This window comes from Scyliorhinus canicula, chromosome 4, assembly GCF_902713615.1.
Source record: "Scyliorhinus canicula chromosome 4, sScyCan1.1, whole genome shotgun sequence".
In the NCBI taxonomy this organism is placed as follows: domain Eukaryota; kingdom Metazoa; phylum Chordata; class Chondrichthyes; order Carcharhiniformes; family Scyliorhinidae; genus Scyliorhinus; species Scyliorhinus canicula.
The window spans coordinates 83,067,195-83,084,513 of record NC_052149.1 but is presented as its reverse complement, the minus strand read 5'-3'; the positions used below and the strand labels follow the sequence as shown (position 1 = coordinate 83,084,513).

Sequence of the window (17,319 nt, the reverse complement as noted above, 5' to 3'; positions counted from 1 at the left end):
CCCTTCTCTGGCAGCCTGTGCGCTTTATCTCTCCCTCTCTTTCGGCTTAGCGACAAAGTGACTTTAAGTCAGCCACTTGCGCGAAATTAGCTTTAATGGCTGGAAAAAAATTCGCAGAGTGATCAATTTGAAATAGTCCCGCGTGTGCCAATAAATGGCAATAGATTGACCCAGACATGATGGGTGCGGAAATGGAAAAGTCATCGCGTGGAGAAAAAGTCATCATGGAGAAAATTGTGTCCCACTTTTGAAGGACTGGACTTGGAAGTGAAGTGGAAGCTCAGAAAGGTAACGTTCAGAAAAGTAACTTTTACAAATGTAACGCTCCAGGACAGTTCCAAGAGCCTAAGTGGGGAAACAGGAGTTGAATAAATAGCTGAAGTAACACCTGGACGTGAGCCAGCGGGAGGAAAATGTTTGGAACTAAAGATACTTGTGAGGCAAAGAGAATAACAAAGGGAGAGTAGGTCAAATATAATTCCTGCAGAAGTACAAAACACCGAGCGGCAGCAGTAAAAGAAAACCAGGTCAACACTAAAGGTACAAACCCATCCCACACTGGCTGCAATTCCCTAAATAGAAAGTGGGATTTATAGTTAAATCCTTAAAGTCAATGGCTCAGAATTTCCTGCAAACTTGCACCATTTTAATTGTACGTCTGCAACATTGGGTTCTTTTTCCAGTGCAAAGGACAGGGAGTTATGGCAGAAGTCTCACAGTGGTTAGCATTGCTGCCTATGGCGCTGAGGACCCCGGTTCCATTCCGGGCCCTGGGTCACTGTCCGTGTCGAATTTGCACATTCTCCCCGTGTCTGCGTGGGTTTCGCCCCCACAACCCAAAGATTTGCAAGTTAGGTGGATTGACCACGCTAAATTGCCCCTTAATTGGAAAAAATAATTGGGTATTCTAAATTTATATTTAAAAAATTCCCAGGGCCACCCACCAGAACTGTGAAAAGTTAATAGCAGCTCCTTCCACATTCAAGGGAACGATGTTCACAAGTTTCCTGGATTTACATTGAAAAATAATTGGACAGATTATGTAAATTTATCAATCAGATTCAAGGCACTAATTTGCTTGTCTGCCTGGTAAGACCATATCAGTTGTGGAGCCTCATCCTTGCAGTCAGGCGTCCTGTGAGTTGACTTTGCTGTATATATACTCATAGGTTTTGAAGTCAAGATTGAGATACTCTTCATTCTGAAGTAGAGTTATCCAGGCAAATACACAAATCATGAGATCAATTTATTTGTTCTGTGTATTTACATTTAAATTGTTGAAAATTATTTGGTAAAGATTAACTAAAATCTCACTTCTATGATTCATTTGTCAGGCAAAAAAAGGAAGCTTATGTCAGCTCTCGAGAGCTCAGCACTGCAGTAGCCTAGAGGAGTATGGAAAATGCATGGGTGAAATTAAAAAGGAAATTGAGAAAGGAAAGAGAGGACATGAAAAATATTGGCAAATAAAATCAAGGATATTGTGTTAATACATAAAGAGGAAGAGGATACCTAAGGAAAGAGTAGAGTCTCTCTGGGACCAAAAATGTGCAGGTTAGGTGGATTTGCCATGCCAAAGTGCCTCTGAGTGTCTAAAGGTTAGGTTGGGCTACGGAGATAGGGTCGAGTTGTGGGCTTAAGTAGGGTGCTCTTTCCAAGGGCTGGTGCAAACTTGATGGGCCAAATTGCTACCTTCTGCTCTATAAATTCTATGATTCTAAGAAGGAAACCTCTGATGGAGACAGGAGACGTAACCGTGGTTCTTAATGAATGCTCAGTGGGAAATTTTATGGAACCTGCAAGAGCAGGAAGCGCGGTGTCCGGGGTGACCAAATTAGCCAGGAGCCAGAATTACCAACAGCGGATTGAGATAGAAAGATGTCATGTTTGTGACATGTTTGGCTCTCCTGTGGTATGTTTGTACTTCTAATGCATTTGCCTACCATGAATATTCATTAGTGTGAAACTTTTTGGAGTGATGTACAATCTTCAAGATAAAGTCAGCAGTGCAGGAGAATCTCTTGGCACCTGTTTCCTGTTAGTTTAAAGGTGATGTGCAATTAGTCGGATTTGTGCCATTGTGTCTGAAGTCATTGGTTTTCTCTGCTGAACTCTGCGCAACAAGAGAGTGGAGTGGGAGGATGGAGTTTGCATGTAAGCTTGGGACTAGCAAGTGGTGAGGGTGGTGTTTACAGTAGGGGGCATGGAAGAGTGGAAGAAGCATTCCAGGAAAGTCTGTGCGGTCGATGGTATCAAGAAGTGGAAGAGGGAAGTGACTATTGTCCTGGTTGTGTTGAGAGGGGATTGGTGGGGCAAGCATGAAGGTGACAGGAGGAGCGGTGAGGGTAACAGGTTTCCTCACAAACCTCACAATGACCATCTTCATGACATCTCCAGAAGCACATATGGTGCCAGGTTTGGAGATGAAAGTGGGAGAGCCCAGTGTGAGAGTTTTGGTTGTGGACAATGGAAGATGTCCCTACTCATTCATTCTATGGATGAAATCCAGGGACACATATGTTCTCAGAAAATTGCCTGTCTGCATTAACCTAGTTCAGTTGCTAGAATACCAAACCCAATGTTCCTGCAACGTCAGGAGCAAGAGGAGAGGATGCAACAAAGGACGGCTCCTACCAGTCAACAACAAAGGCTGCAATAACAGCAGCAGCAGGCAGCACCAGCAGAGCAGACTGGTCAGATTGCAGCCATCCAGGAAGGATTCATAGAAGACGGGCACTGGCATTTGGCAGCATAGTTGTGGCTGTGACGCAGAGCCTCTCTTTCTCCAGGAGGCCCTTTTTATTTTATAAATTTAGAGTACCCAATTCATTTTTCCAATTAAGGGGCAATTTAGCGTAGCCAATCCACCTACCCTGCACATCTTTTGGGTTGTGGGGGCGAAACCCACGCAAACACGGGGAGAATGTGCAAACTCCACACAGACCGTGACCCAGAGCCGGGATCGAACCTGGGACCTTGGCGCCATGAGGCTGCAGTGCTACTCACTGTGCTACCGTGCTGCCCTGAGGAGGCCCTTTTACAGCCGGCCAGTAGCTGCAGCATTGTCTGCTGATGTCACATTTGACCAATGCAAAGCTTCTCTCCCTTTTCCCATCCACACCACCGGCACTTAGGCTTTTAATTAGGACTGTGTGGGAGAGAGTGGAAGTGGTGCACAGTTGGGTTTACACCGTCAGAAGCAGCACACCACACTTAAAAGTCCACCCTCCGAAGAGGGTGCGGTGATGCAGACATAGTTAAGAGAAAGGAGTGGAAAATATTGGATGGGATAAACATAGTGAGAGGAAATATTAAGGGGTGTAGCATCTTTACGAGTAGATAATTTGCCAAGCCCAGGTGAAATGTATCCCAGGCAACTAATAGAAGGAAGGAAATAATATGTGGTGGGAGGGGCTCTAACCACCATTTTCCAATCCTGTCCGGTTACAGCTGTGATACCAGAGGGTTGCAAGACTGGTAATATTGTACCATTGTTTAAAAATGGAGGAAGGATAATGGAGCAATTGCAGGCCAGGTTCCTTACCTTGGTGGTGGTACAATTATTGGACAAATATCTTGAGGTGCATTATTAATCATTTAGAAAGGCATGTATTGATCAAGGACAGTCAGCATGGATTTTTTAAACACAAGGCTGTGTCTGACTGTTGTGTTCTTAATTTGTTGCAAAGAGACAAGTATGGAGGTACCTCATACTTGGATTTCTTCAGAACACGATGCAAGGTTTATTCAGGAGATGTTACTCACACAACTCATACAATAATTTACAAAGAGGAGAACTGAAAGCCCACACAAACACTTTGCTGATGTCACCATAGATCAAATGGCATTCTACCAGCAGAGATGTACTACCTAAATGCACAATACCCCACCCCCTTTGCTTCTTTAATCCAAACAACAGATTTTATTAACATTCAAACAACAGACAAATTAAACATTAGATACAATGCATTGCACCATTTTGATTTTGCATGTATGCAATTTAATAAGACAGTCTCTCAGATAGACATCTATTTAATTTAGGTTGAGTAGTAGCCCTACAGTGCAGAAGGAGGCCATTCGGCCTTTCGAGTCTGCACTGACCCTCTGAAAGAGTGGCCTACTTAGGCCCACTTCCCCACTCTATCCGCAAAAGCCCCTAACCCCACCTAACCTGCACATCTTTTGGACACTAAGGGGCAGTTTATCATGGCCAATCCAACTCGCCTGTACATCTTTGTGACTGTACTCAATGTTGTACTCGCATTCTGGAATCTTGCTACTCAAGAGCTTTGAAGTGTCTTTTTCTTCTGTTGGTAATACTTCCTGCGAAGTTACTTCAGTGTCCGTCTCCATTGGTGTTGAAGATTCTTCAGAAACAGAATCTGAATTTGTCTCTGTGTCCGGTCTCTGTTCAGAAGTATCACTGCTTAGATTTTCCGATGGAAATACTTCTTGAGAAGTTTCAGTGATTTCACTTTGTGAAGTTGGTCAGTATGATCTGTCTGTATGGTGTATGATATTGGATCTGATTTTGTCAGGATAACACCAGGTAGTCATTTCTCATTAATTGTGCAGCTTCTCGCTAGTACTCGCTTTCCTTGAGTAAATATTCCCTTTTTAGAGTTTTGTTCCCTCCTAGGAATCTCTGCTTGTTGTCGTTATTTGGCAATTTCTGAAGTATCAGGTAGTATCATAAGGTCAAACTTTGTTCTTTGCTTTCTTTTGAATAGCAGCATTGCTGGTGAATTCTTGTCTCCTTGTGTGTGTGGTGTTCTGGTACGACATGAAGAATTTATTGATTCATCTTGTCAATGTGCCTTGGTCCTTTGATGCCTTTATTGAATATTTCAGTGATTGTACAAATCACTCGGCCAGTCCATTATTTACAAGTATGGAGCCGACTTTATGTGCTGTATACCATTTCCTTTTAAGTAGCCTTTAACACTTTGGAATTGAATGTTGTTCCATTGTCACTTACGACCTGCTCTGGTCTCAGATATTTAATCCAACCTCTCAATAGATGGTCTGCTGTCGTGGATTTCATAATTACTACTTCCAGCCATTTAGAATGTGCATCTACAATTAATAGGAACATGTGTCCCTCAATTGAACCAGCGTAGTCTATGTGTATTCTCTGCCATGACTGTGTCAGCCATTCCTACGTATATAAGGGTTACGGCAATGGAGTGTTACTTAGTTTTGCACAGGATTGACATTGCCCTACTTTCTCTTTGATTTGAGCATCTAAACCAGGCCATCAAAAATAACTGCATGCCAGTTCTTTCATCCTTGCCACAATAGGATGTCCTTCATGTAGTTGGTCAAGAATTTTATTATGCAAGCATGAAGGAATAATCACTCAGATTCCCCATTGTAAAACTAGACTCTGGACTGTCAACTCAAGTCTTATGATGTCGAGCTTGAAATCTGGATTTTACGATGTATGTCTGGCATTGTTCCTCATAGGACCATTTCTATAACCTTCTCCACCACTGCATCGGTTCTTGTGTATCTCTGTGCTTGAGATGAAGTCACAGGTGCGAGAAATATAGGATGTTGACAAAATTGTCTTCAGGTTCTTGATTTTTATGGCAATCTTGAAAAACATTCATATGTTGCTTAGATTTAAGATATTGAATATTATATATTCAATAATATCAAAGACCATCTCTATAAACTACTAGCTGCTAAAGAAGAAATATCTTTATGGCCAGAAGATTTTCGTCGAGGGTCAGCGATCTGTCAAGAGCAAAAAATCACATCCATCCATAAAGGTGGTGATTAAACCTTCTTACCCCGAATATAGTTCTCAACAAATCTTTTTACAACTGAACATAACTTGTATCTGCACTAGTAAGAATTCATGAAGTGAATGCTATCAGTAGTTCCTCTCCTGGGGGCATTATGTGCAAGGCAACTGTGTCAGCACAATAGGGTGATGTGTCACAAGCAAGCTGGAGGCTAAGCTTGGGACTGTAGTCGACCAAAAGCTCTAACCTCTTCATACGCACTTCTGCATTCTTTTGTCCAATGCCATACCAGTTTGGCACATTGTGTAATAGCGCAATAGTGTTGCTAATTATAATAACTTCTTATTCCCAGAAACAAACTCCGTTGCATCACATTTTGAGGATGTGGTGCTCCTAAGATGTCTCATCTTTTTCTGTTCCTTATACAAGTCACCTTTATCAATAATGTAACCCAAGTTGTTCAAAATGTTTGGAAAAAGTCCGTTTTCCTTTTTAAATCCGAGATTATGGAGATTTTGAAGACGTTCCAGTGTCATTTCCAAATTCTTCAAGTGCTGTAGTTCACTTTTTTAAAATAAATTTTAGAGTATTTTTTTTTTTCCAATTAAGGGGCAATTTAGCAGGGGCAATTTAGCGTGGCCAATCCACCTATCCTGCACATCTTTTGGGTTGTGGGGGTGAAACCCACGCAAACACAGGGTGGTGCTGTTGTTCACTTGAGCCAGATGAGGATGTTATCCAGATAACATTGCACACCATTTAGCCCACTCGGAACTTGATTCATGGACCTCTTGAAATAGAGCAGGTGCAGATGTTATCGTAAATGGAAGTCTAGTGAAACAAACCTTTGTGTGTCATGATAATGAGTCATGGTTAAAATTTCTCAATAAAAATTATTTAAAAAAAAAAAAATGATAATGAGTCATGGTTGTAATTTTAGCCCAATCACTTGTCGTAACTAAAGACTCCTGGTTGGACTAGTCTTTCAAGTTCAAGTCTTTCAAGGGGCTGTTTAGCACAGGGCTAAATCGCTGGCTTTGAAAGTAGACCAAGGCAGGCCAGCAGCACAGTTCAATTCTCGTACCCGCCTCCCCGAACAGGCGCCGGAATGTGGCAACTAGGAGCTTCTTTGACTTTTGGTCTGATGGCGCATGGTACAGTTCTAGCTTTGAGACATTTTGACACACCGTTTGGCTTAATTTTGACTTTTCGTCGACTCCTGTCATTGAGCCTAGTGAGTCTTCAAGCCCCTTTTTATACTTTTCCAGATGTTACTGCACATCATTCTTTGAATAAACCAGGTATTCACTGCTGCCCAGTTGAGTTTTCCCAGCCATGCTCTACTGAATAAAGCAGTTACGTTTTCCCAGACAAGAGAGAGGCAACTCTGCTGTTTGTCCATATACTTCCACTTTTACCATAATGTATTCTTTTCGTGGTACAACCTCTTCTTCTGTGTACGTCCGTAGGATAACATTTGACACTTTCCATGGCAGATGCTTTAAATTTTGGTTATACATTGTCTCAGGTATCAATGATACAGGCGTTTCCGTATCCACTTCCATTTTGACTTGGTTGCCATCAAGTTTTGGGAATATCAAGAAAAGTTGTTGATCACCCCATTCCAACAATATGTCTTGTTTCAGCTCTGGGAGTTAATTGGGTACATCATCTCATAAGGAGCCTTGATCTTTGTCTATCAACTTGTAGACTTGACTAGTGAAAAGGTGTTTTCCTTTTCTTACACATCTTTGGTGAAGTTTGCCATGTCGATCATACTTTGGCAATATGGGGCGAAATTCTCCGATCCCCCGCAGGTTCGGAGAATCGCCCGGGGCCGGCGAAAGCCCCGCCCCCGCCGTGGCAGAAATTCTCTGCCACCCGGGAATTGGCGGGGGCGGGACTTTCGCCGGCCCCGGGCGATTCTCCGAACCTGCGGGGGATCGGAGAATTTCATGGTTGTACTCTTGCGAGGTTGTTCTTGGTGGTCTCCATTTTGTGGATCTTCACTCCAGCTCCAATCTGTGTAGCCTTTTTGTTACTAGTTCCAGAGATGTGGCAATTTCTACTGCTGATTTAAGAGTTGAGGCGCTTTCCCCAAGCAGCTTTCTCTGAATAGCTTTGTTGCAAAGTAAGTCCACATACCAGCCTATCATTGAGGGTACCGCCCATTGTTGCACCAAACTTGCAGTGTTTTTCTAACCTTTGTACGGTTGCCATGACTATGGTGGTGGAACCAAAACCTTTCCACAATTATAAGTGGTCTTGATGAGAAATACTCTTCTAGAATCTTTATCAATTCATTGTAGATTTTATCCCCGGCCTTTCTGGAGGGGCTACGTTTTGCAGTAGCGTAAATGTTTAGGTCCTCCGTTACTGGATTAGCTATGAAATCATGTTGAAATCTCTCTTCATAGTCTCACAGTCTTCATAAAATGTATCCATGGCGTCACCATTGCCCACCATTTCAGACATTGGCTCCCAGGGTCTATACTTTCTTCAGCCTTTTTGCCTTTGTTTATATGAATGAAGCAGGAAGTCTCCTAGTCCACAAAGCAAAATATTTTTTTTGCCTGGACTGTGGTTTGTTTTACTCCAGTAGTATCTTGTACAGAATTGGACAGACTTTTGAATCCCTGTTCCGGCAGCCCATTTCACTTCGCCACATGTGCAATTTCAAGTCTACCACTGCTAACAATAAAGAACATTTTAAAACCTTTTGTTTTCTGACTCAATCACGGTTGCACTTAATTTTTTTTTCAAACCTCTTTGCGTGGCGGCTTTTTCCTCGATCAACATTTGAATCTTGTCCTGAGAATCTTCTCACTCACTCTTCTTTTTCTTTTCTCATCAACAGTTTTAAATACCTCAACCTCATTGTCAGTTTTCTCTCATTACGTTCTTAAATCGGCGCAAAGAGAAAATGTATGGAGGTGCCACACACTTGGATTTCTTCAGAACAAGGTTTATTCGGGAGATGTTACTCCTACAAGACGAAGAGGAGAACCCAAAGCCCGTGCAAACACTCCAGACATCACTGCAGGACACATGACATTCCACCATCGGGGTGTACTCCCTAAATACATAATACTGACTAAAATGATTGCATTTTTTAAAGAAAGTAACAAGGATGTAAGTGACATGTTTGATGTCATCTACATAGATTTTGCAAGGATAATAAGGTTAACCTTTTGACAAGGTCACATACAGAAAACCGATCAAAAAAGTAAAAGTCCCTAAGTCCAAGGGAAAGTGAAAAATTGGATCTGAAATTGCCTCGGTGGCAGGAAACAAAGAATAATGGTCGATGGGTATTTTTGTGGCTTGAATCCAGTCGGATTCTGGAGGATCCTGTATTAGGTCCCTCCATTTTTGTGGTATATATCAATGATTTAGATTAAATGTAGGAGTCATAATTGAGAGGTTTGTTGCCAAGATAAAAAAATGTCACTGCTGATGACAAGGGCGAAAGATGTAAACTGCAAGAAGATATAATTGGTTTGGGTCTGGTGAGCTAAAAAGTGGCAATTGACAAGCTAATTTTGTGAGGAAAGAGAAGGCAAAGGAGTACAAGATAAATAGTAGGATCCAGATAAGTGTAGTGGATCAGAGGGTCCTTGGATTGCAAGTGCACAAATCCCGGAAAGTAGTAGGCCAGATAGATAAGATGATTAAGAAGGCACATTGGAATACTCACCTTTATCAGCCGAGGCACAAAATGTTACAGGAACAGTAGAAAACGCTAATCACGCCCCAGCTAGAGTAGTGAGTATACACTGGTCATCATATACAATGAGAGAGAGCAAAATGGTAAAGAGGAGATTTATAAGAATGTTACCAGGACTAGTGAGGTTAATCCACTTGAAAAGGTTATTTAGGTTGGATTGTTTTCTTTGGAACGGAGTTGGCCTCAGTGGTCTAGATCGAGTGCTAAATTCCCTTAGGAGTCATTAACCATGGGCATAGCTTTAAAGTACTTGGCAGACAGATCAGAGGAGAGTTGAGGATGAACCTTTTCACCCAGCGGGCCATCAGCATTGAAATTGAATAACTGAAAGGATGATAGATGTAGGAACCCTGTTGCATCTAAAGGAACTAGTACGCAGTTGTGCTGTAACCTAAATGGCTATGGATCAAGAGGTGGAAAGTAGGATGAAGCTAAAAGCTCTTGTTTAGTCACAGATATGTCAATGGCCTCCTTCTGTACTTAAACTTTCTATGTTTAAATCTTAGCTAAGGCCACCCAAAATACTTTGTCATCAGCAACTTCTCATCTGTCTAGCCACCTAGAACCTAAGGCTCTGTAACAAGAAGATTTATTTATGGTGAAGTGATAGTAGTTTGGGTGACAGGTGTCTAGATTTTATTTTGAGTGGAACCAAGATTGCGCTGAATGTTGTGCCGCTGATATCTTCTTTGGGATTAAGGTCAGATTTTCATAATTCATATTTGTCTTTTAACAGCGTGCATTTGAAAATTGCCAATGTGCGAATGGAGAAGTTGCTACTTGGAAGCAGAATTTACTTCACAGATATCACGGCCAAGATGACATGCCGAGGAGCAGTTGCTATATTGATGAGTACTCTATTTATGACTGTTTTTTGTGCGAACCAAAAGAGGGTGGATACTTCTTTAGTAAATTGTTCAGGAATTGAATATCCATTTTCCCGTTGCAACCTGAAACCAAATGTAGAGATTTTGGACTTGTCTCACAACAACATCACAATAATTCAACAGCAGAGTTTCCAGAACCTTATCAAGCTGAAAGAACTTTTTCTTCAGTTCAATCACATCACTGTGTTAGAACCTGGATCATTTGCAAAAAATTCAGAACTAAGATATCTTGATCTTTCAAATAATTTTTTGCGTGATATTTCAGGCTTGCCATTTAACCGCCTCCAGTCACTAACACATCTTGATATCACTAACAACATGTTTGATACAGCTGACTTTGGAGCAGAGATCAACAAACTACAAAAGCTGCATTCTCTACGGTTTGGAAACACTCGTCTTTCTTCTTTGAAGTCCAGCTCATTATCCGCACTTCGTGGAATCCCACTTAAGGAGGTTTATTTAATTACCGGACTCCTGCAGGCATATGAACCCGGAACACTTAATGCCTTGCAGAATGTAGAAAAGCTTTCCCTTGATTTACAGTTTGGGCAGAAAGCAGAGTTATTGATCAATATTTTCAAGGATATTCCAGCAACGACCACTACACTGGAAATTCTAAATTCTGATTTAATCAAAAATGCAAAAAATATAAATTTATTTTTCCCTTTGAAGAAGTCAAATATCTTGACTCTAGTTGTGCAGAATATTACCATTGATGATGCTTTGACCACTCATTTTTTTAACTCTGTTCTCGGCTCAAAAATAGAAGAATTATTTTTGAACACAATAAAAATGGATGGCATTGGCAATTGGAAAATAATACCTGTACCATCTGATCAGATTAATTTGCGCAAACTCCACATAAGTAATGTAGATAATCCAAACTTCTACCATTTTTACTCACTTGAATATTTTCTTGCTATATTTGCAAAACTGACAGAGTTAATGATATTAGATGGAAATTTGTTTTATGTTCCATGTCAGGTATCAAAAAAGATGATTTATTTAACATATTTGGACATAACTACTAATTTGCTTCAAGAATTCAGCTTTATTCCTGAAAAATGCAATGCTCCTTTCCCCAATCTTAAAACTCTCATAGTAGATAGGAACCAATTTTCAAAGTTACACAAATTTAGTACATTATTATCTAAAATGAAGAACTTGTCTAGTATACGTGCCTGTCACAATGATCTTAGACTACAGAAGGGACCTGCCTGCACATGGCCTCAGACTATGACACATATAAATTTTTCACACAATAATCTAGAAAGCAATGTGTTTGGCTGCTTGCCGGTATCACTGGAATCACTAGACTTGAGTTACAATTTGATCACCACGGTTCCAAATCTCAAAAGGCTGAGAAATCTCCGTGAAATGTTTTTGACAGCAAATATCATAGTATCATTTCCCGAGATTCCAGTGGGTAACTCACTGAAAATCTTGCACATTGACCACAATAAAATTAAGAACTTAAACATGCATTCATCACAGGCCTTAGATCTAGTTGAGCTCAAATTCAGCAATAACCCTTTTGAATGCTTCTGTGAAATTCAGACAGTCTTTAATTATGTTCAACAGGCACAAACAGCAATTCTTGAATGGCCAAACCAGTATCAATGTGACCGTCCACAAAAATTTAAAGGCCAAGCTATCCAATTTCTGAAATTTTCTCCTATTGAGTGCAAAATTCCCTTATTTGTTGGGGTCCTTTTGGCATGTGTAGTAATTTTGGTAATTGTGTGTATTATGCTGTGTATAAAGTATAATGTTACCTGGTACATCCGCACACTCTGGCTTTGGCTGAAAGCTAAAAGAGGCGTAGACGTCAGTCTGGTTGAAAACAAATTTGAGTACAATGCTTTCATTTCATACAGTGAATATGACTCGTCATGGGTGAAGAATAAATTGTTGGTACAGTTAGAAAATAGCGACCCACCATGTCGCATCTGTATCCATGAAAGAGACTTCAAACCTGGGAAGTCAATAATCAACAATATAATTGACTGTATCTCAAAAAGCTACAAAACCATATTCATCCTGTCAAAGCACTTTGTGCAAAGTGAATGGTGCCACTATGAACTCTTCTTTGCCCACCAACAGGTATTTGATGACAAAAAGGACAGTCTTATCCTACTCCTGTTGGAACCTATTCCAAAGAATTCCATCCCTGATCGGTTTTGCAAACTAAGGAAATTGATGAACCGAAACACTTATTTGGAATGGCCTCAGAATGAGTTTCAACAGAGCTTCTTTTGGAAAAGATTGAAAGCTGTTCTGAATTTAGATTTCCATTCATGCAGTTCACAAGTAACCCAGCAAGAGATTATCCAAATACCTGATCAGATCTGATTTAATAAGTTAGTGATGTTAAGAGACCTCCCCGTGGTGTCTTTCTCGGCGACAAGAGGCAGCCCACATTGGCCACTGGCAGGATCTTCTGGACCCACCACTGTCAATGGAAATTCCCCCATGCCACCGCCGGGGGTGAGCTGTATGCATGAGCAGAAAATCTCACCCAAAACATCTTAAATGAAGGAATTTTTACATGAAAGATTCAGTATTACTGATCCAAATTACACGACAGATGTAACTGCCTTTAACCGGATTCTCCTGGAAAAATATTTAGAGAAGATAGGATATTTTAATGTTCACCAACTGGCAACTTGAGTTTCTGCCCAACTTTCAACCAAATTTCAAGTCTGCATGGGGCATTCTCTCAGTGCAGGAGGCTGACCATACAGACCAGTAACTTTTGGCGTAAATCCTTCACACAGTCGCGTAACTTCATTCAGCTGCCTCTTCAACAAAATAAAATAAGAAAAACAACCAACTCTGTTCCAATCAACAGACAAGATCAGTTATTTATGTGGCCATGTGTATCAGCATTAGCACCATATATTAATCACTTCCAATGTTACCATCTGGAGGCTCTTAATACTATGCATTGTCCAAGCCTGGGAATCCTTGCACCATGCACCTTCTGAACTTTTAACACAGTGCATTGTCTGAACCATGGGAGCATTAGCACTATGCTAACTGTGGGGTTTTGTGCCTGCAGTTCCTCTCTGTGTTGATAACCATCTCTGCAGAGCTTAAGTGTTGATCTGCCTGCCACCACCCTACTGCTACTGACTGGATTAAATTGCACATTCCAGGCAACATTTGCGACTGGTGTCCAGTTACACCTGTCCCTTTCCTATCTTGATCTGTATACCTATGACAGGAGGACACAATGGGGTTGTTGCTGTAAGTATGCTTTAGGATATGGGGAAAGATAGATGATTATGTATAGTACCTGCTACACTACTGTTTCATCCATCTTCAGATATACCTATTGGAATTTAATGCTAAACAATCAGCTCTCTGGACAAAATAGATCAAATGAAATTTTAAATTACACAATCAACTTTTCTCCATCTTTTATATAGAGCAGTGTTTTTCAACTTTTTTTCCTAGGGCCTACTTTTACCAACCTTCAGGATTCATGCCAGTCAACCTTCACGAGCCATGCCAGTTGACCTTGTGACCCACACCACGTTCGCTTACTTTTAATGTGACAGGGGAGCTTGCTTGGTCCTCACGATCTCACTCCAATCAGGACCACAGGAGGAGAGGGCAATGCGCATATCAGGTGCAGAGTTCAGCCAGTTCTTTTGTGCCATCTTCATCTTTGTGAGAATGGAAAATCCAACCTTGCACATGTAGGTCGTTGTGGAGAGCAATAACAACCAACCGCTTGTTCTACTCAGCACTGGATACTCCTGGGAGATGCTACTCCAGAATACTGACAATCTTATGGTGTGTTTTTAATGTGCTGTTATAGGTCAGGTGCAGCAGCTCAGTCGCCTCATTTGGAGTCAGCTGTAAATTAATAACTGACTCTGGGGTCACAAACTCAAAGGGATTTTTCACACATCTCTTCAAAATCTGAAACTTTTCTGGAAAGTAGTGACAAAAACTGTTGATCAGCTCAGCCAGATGCGACTGAATAAGACTTGAGAGTCCATTGACAGTTCCCTTGCTAACACTGTTTTCTTTAATGTGTCATAGCAGTGCAAAATATGTAATGGTTTTGGTTTTGTACACTCACTTGCCAAACTTCCAATAACTTTTGGGAAGCATCTATTTCTTCATGGTGCTGAAAGCAATAATCCCTTGCAATTTGAGGTTCCGATCGTTTTGAATTGAAGAGATGCCTGCAAGGCAAGAAATAGTTAGCATCAAACTTCAATCACCAAACAAATCAGCCAAAGGGACTCATTTCTCAAGAAGGACAGCAAGGATTTCATTCATCAGTTCCTAAATGCTGCCAGGCACCCAACACCTTAACAGCCAATGTACCGATGTGTGGAACAATAAAGGTGCGTGCTGGCCCCCATTTCGGAACAGAGCCTCAAAAACCTGGTATTGAGTGCGCTGCTTTAATAAAATTCTTGACTTTCACAATTCCTTTCAAGATCGGTTGGACTTCCTTTTGAAACCAAAGCCTCATGGTGAATAAAGCAGTGATTCTTTATTGTGAATGACCCGAGCAGTTGACTTCTGAATCTTTATTACAACTCTGCTGTTTTTCCCAGTCATGTTGACTGCGCACCATTTGTGATCCACCCGCAATGAACCCAGTCGAGCCTGCACTTTCCAACCATGTAACTATTCAGTGCTTCAAAGATCTATGTGCAAGTCATGCTGGTTTGTAATGTCAAGCAGCACAGCAAATCCTCAACAAATTAATTGTGCCAAACATACAAATATAAACTAGCAAGGTTGCACAATTTAAAACATCTGTGGCGGGATTCTCCATTTCTGAGACTAAATATTGACACAGAATCCAGAGTTCCACGACAGCAAAACTGGCGCCACACCTGGACCGATTCAGCAACCGTTGAGGGGCTAGCACCGGCGCCACATGGAACACAATTGATCCTCTCGGAAGGAGCGATCACAATATGGTGGAATTTAAAATACAGATGGAGGGTGAGAAAGTAAAATCAAATACTAGTGTTTTGTGTTTAAACAAAGGAGATTACAAGGGGATGAGAGAAGAACTAGCTAAGGTAGACTGGGAGCTAAGACCTTATGGTGGAACAGTTGAGGAACAGTGGAGAACCTTCCAAGCGATTTTTCACAGTGCTCAGCAAAGGTTTATACCAACAAAAAGGAAGGACGGAAGAAAGAGGGAAAATCGACCGTGGATATCTAAGGAAATAAGGGAGAGTATCAAATTGAAGGAAAAAGCATATAAAGTGGCAAAGATTGCTGGGAGATTAGAGGACTGGGAAATCTTTAGGGGGCAACAGAAAGCTACTAAAAAAGCTATAAAGAAGAGTAAGATAGAGTATGAGAGTAAACTTGCTCAGAATATAAAAACAGACAGTAAAAGTTTTTACAAATATATAAGACAAAAAAGAGTGGCTAAGGTAAATATTGGTCCTTTAGAGGATGAGAAGGGAGTTTTAATAATGGGAAATGAGGAAATGGCTGAGGAACTGAACAGGTTTTTTGGGTCGGTCTTCACAGTGGAAGACACAAATAACATGCCAGCGACTGATAGAAATGAGGCTATGACAGGTGAGGACCTTGAGAGGATTGTTATCACTAAGGAGGGAGTGATGGGCAAGCTAATGGGGCTAAAGGTAGACAAGTCTCCTGGCCCTGATGGAATGCATCCCAGAGTGCTAAAAGAGATGGCTAGAGAAATTGCAGATGCACTAGTGATAATTTACCGAAATTCACTAGACTCTGGGGTGGTCCCGGTGGATTGGAAATTAGCAAACGTGACACCACTGTTTAACAAAGGAGGTAGGCAGAAAGCAGGAAATTATAGGCCAGTGAGTTTAACTTTGGTAATAGGGAAGATGCTGGAATCTATCATCAAGGAAGAAATTGCGAGGCATCTGGATAGAAATTGTCCCATTGGGCAGACGCAGCATGGGTTCGTTAAAGGCAGGTCATGCCTAACTAATTTAGTGGAATTTTTTGAGGACATTACCAGTGCAGTAGATAACGGGGAGCCGATGGATGTGGTATATCTGGATTTCCAGAAAGCCTTTGACAAGGTGCCACACAAAAGGTTGCTGCATAAGATAAAGATGCATGGCATTAAGGGTAAAGTAGTAGCATGGATAGAGGATTGGTTAATTAATAGAAAGCAAAGAGTTGGGATAAATGGGTGTTTCTCTGGTTGGCAATCAGTAGCTAGTGGTGTCCCTCAGGGATCCGTGTTGGGCCCACAATTGTTCACAATTTACATTGATGATTTGGAGTTGGGGACCAAGGGCAATGTGTCCAAGTTTGCAGATGACACTAAGATGAGTGGTAAAGCGAAAAGTGCAGAGGATACTGGAAGTCTGCAGAGGGATTTGGATAGGTTAAGTGAATGGGCTCGGGTCTGGCAGATGGAATACAATGTTGACAAATGTGAGGTTATCCATTTTGGTAGGAATAACAGCAAACGGGATTATTATTTAAACGATAAAATATTAAAGCATGCCGCTGTTCAGAGAGACTTGGGTGTGCTAGTGCATGAGTCACAGAAGGTTGGTTTACAAGTGCAACAGGTGATTAAGAAGGCAAATGGAATTTTGTCCTTCATTGCTAGAGGGATGGAGTTTAAGACTAGGGAGGTTATGTTGCAATTGTATAAGGTGTTAGTGCGGCCACACCTGGAGTATTGTGTTCAGTTTTGGTCTCCTTACTTGAGAAAGGACGTACTGGCGCTGGAGGGTGTGCAGAGGAGATTCACTAGGTTAATCCCAGAGCTGAAGGGGTTGGATTATGAGGAGAGGTTGAGTAGACTGGGACTGTACTCGTTGGAATTTAGAAGGATGAGGGGGGATCTTATAGAAACATTTAAAATTATGAAGGGAATAGATAGGATAGATGCGGGCAGGTTGTTTCCACTGGCGGGTGACAGCAGAACTAGGGGGCATAGCCTCAAAATAAGGGGAAGTAG

General features: G+C 41.3%; 1 protein-coding gene across 1 annotated transcript; it reads left to right on the top strand.

Moving 5' to 3' along the window:
* Positions 1–221: 221 nt before the first annotated feature.
* Positions 222–14,898, top strand: LOC119964722 (toll-like receptor 2). The gene is made up of 2 exons (XM_038794620.1): positions 222–288; positions 10,214–14,898. Exon 2 carries the CDS (start codon positions 10,242–10,244, stop codon positions 12,714–12,716), a length of 2,475 nt encoding a protein of 824 aa, XP_038650548.1. The 5' UTR covers positions 222–288; positions 10,214–10,241; the 3' UTR covers positions 12,717–14,898.
* The last annotated feature ends 2,421 nt before the right edge of the window (positions 14,899–17,319 follow it).

Excerpts from the sequence above, each read along its gene's own strand:
- LOC119964722 (XM_038794620.1), top strand. The coding sequence starts at position 10,242 with ATGGAGAAGTTGCTACTTGGAAGCAGAATTTACTTCACAGATATCACG.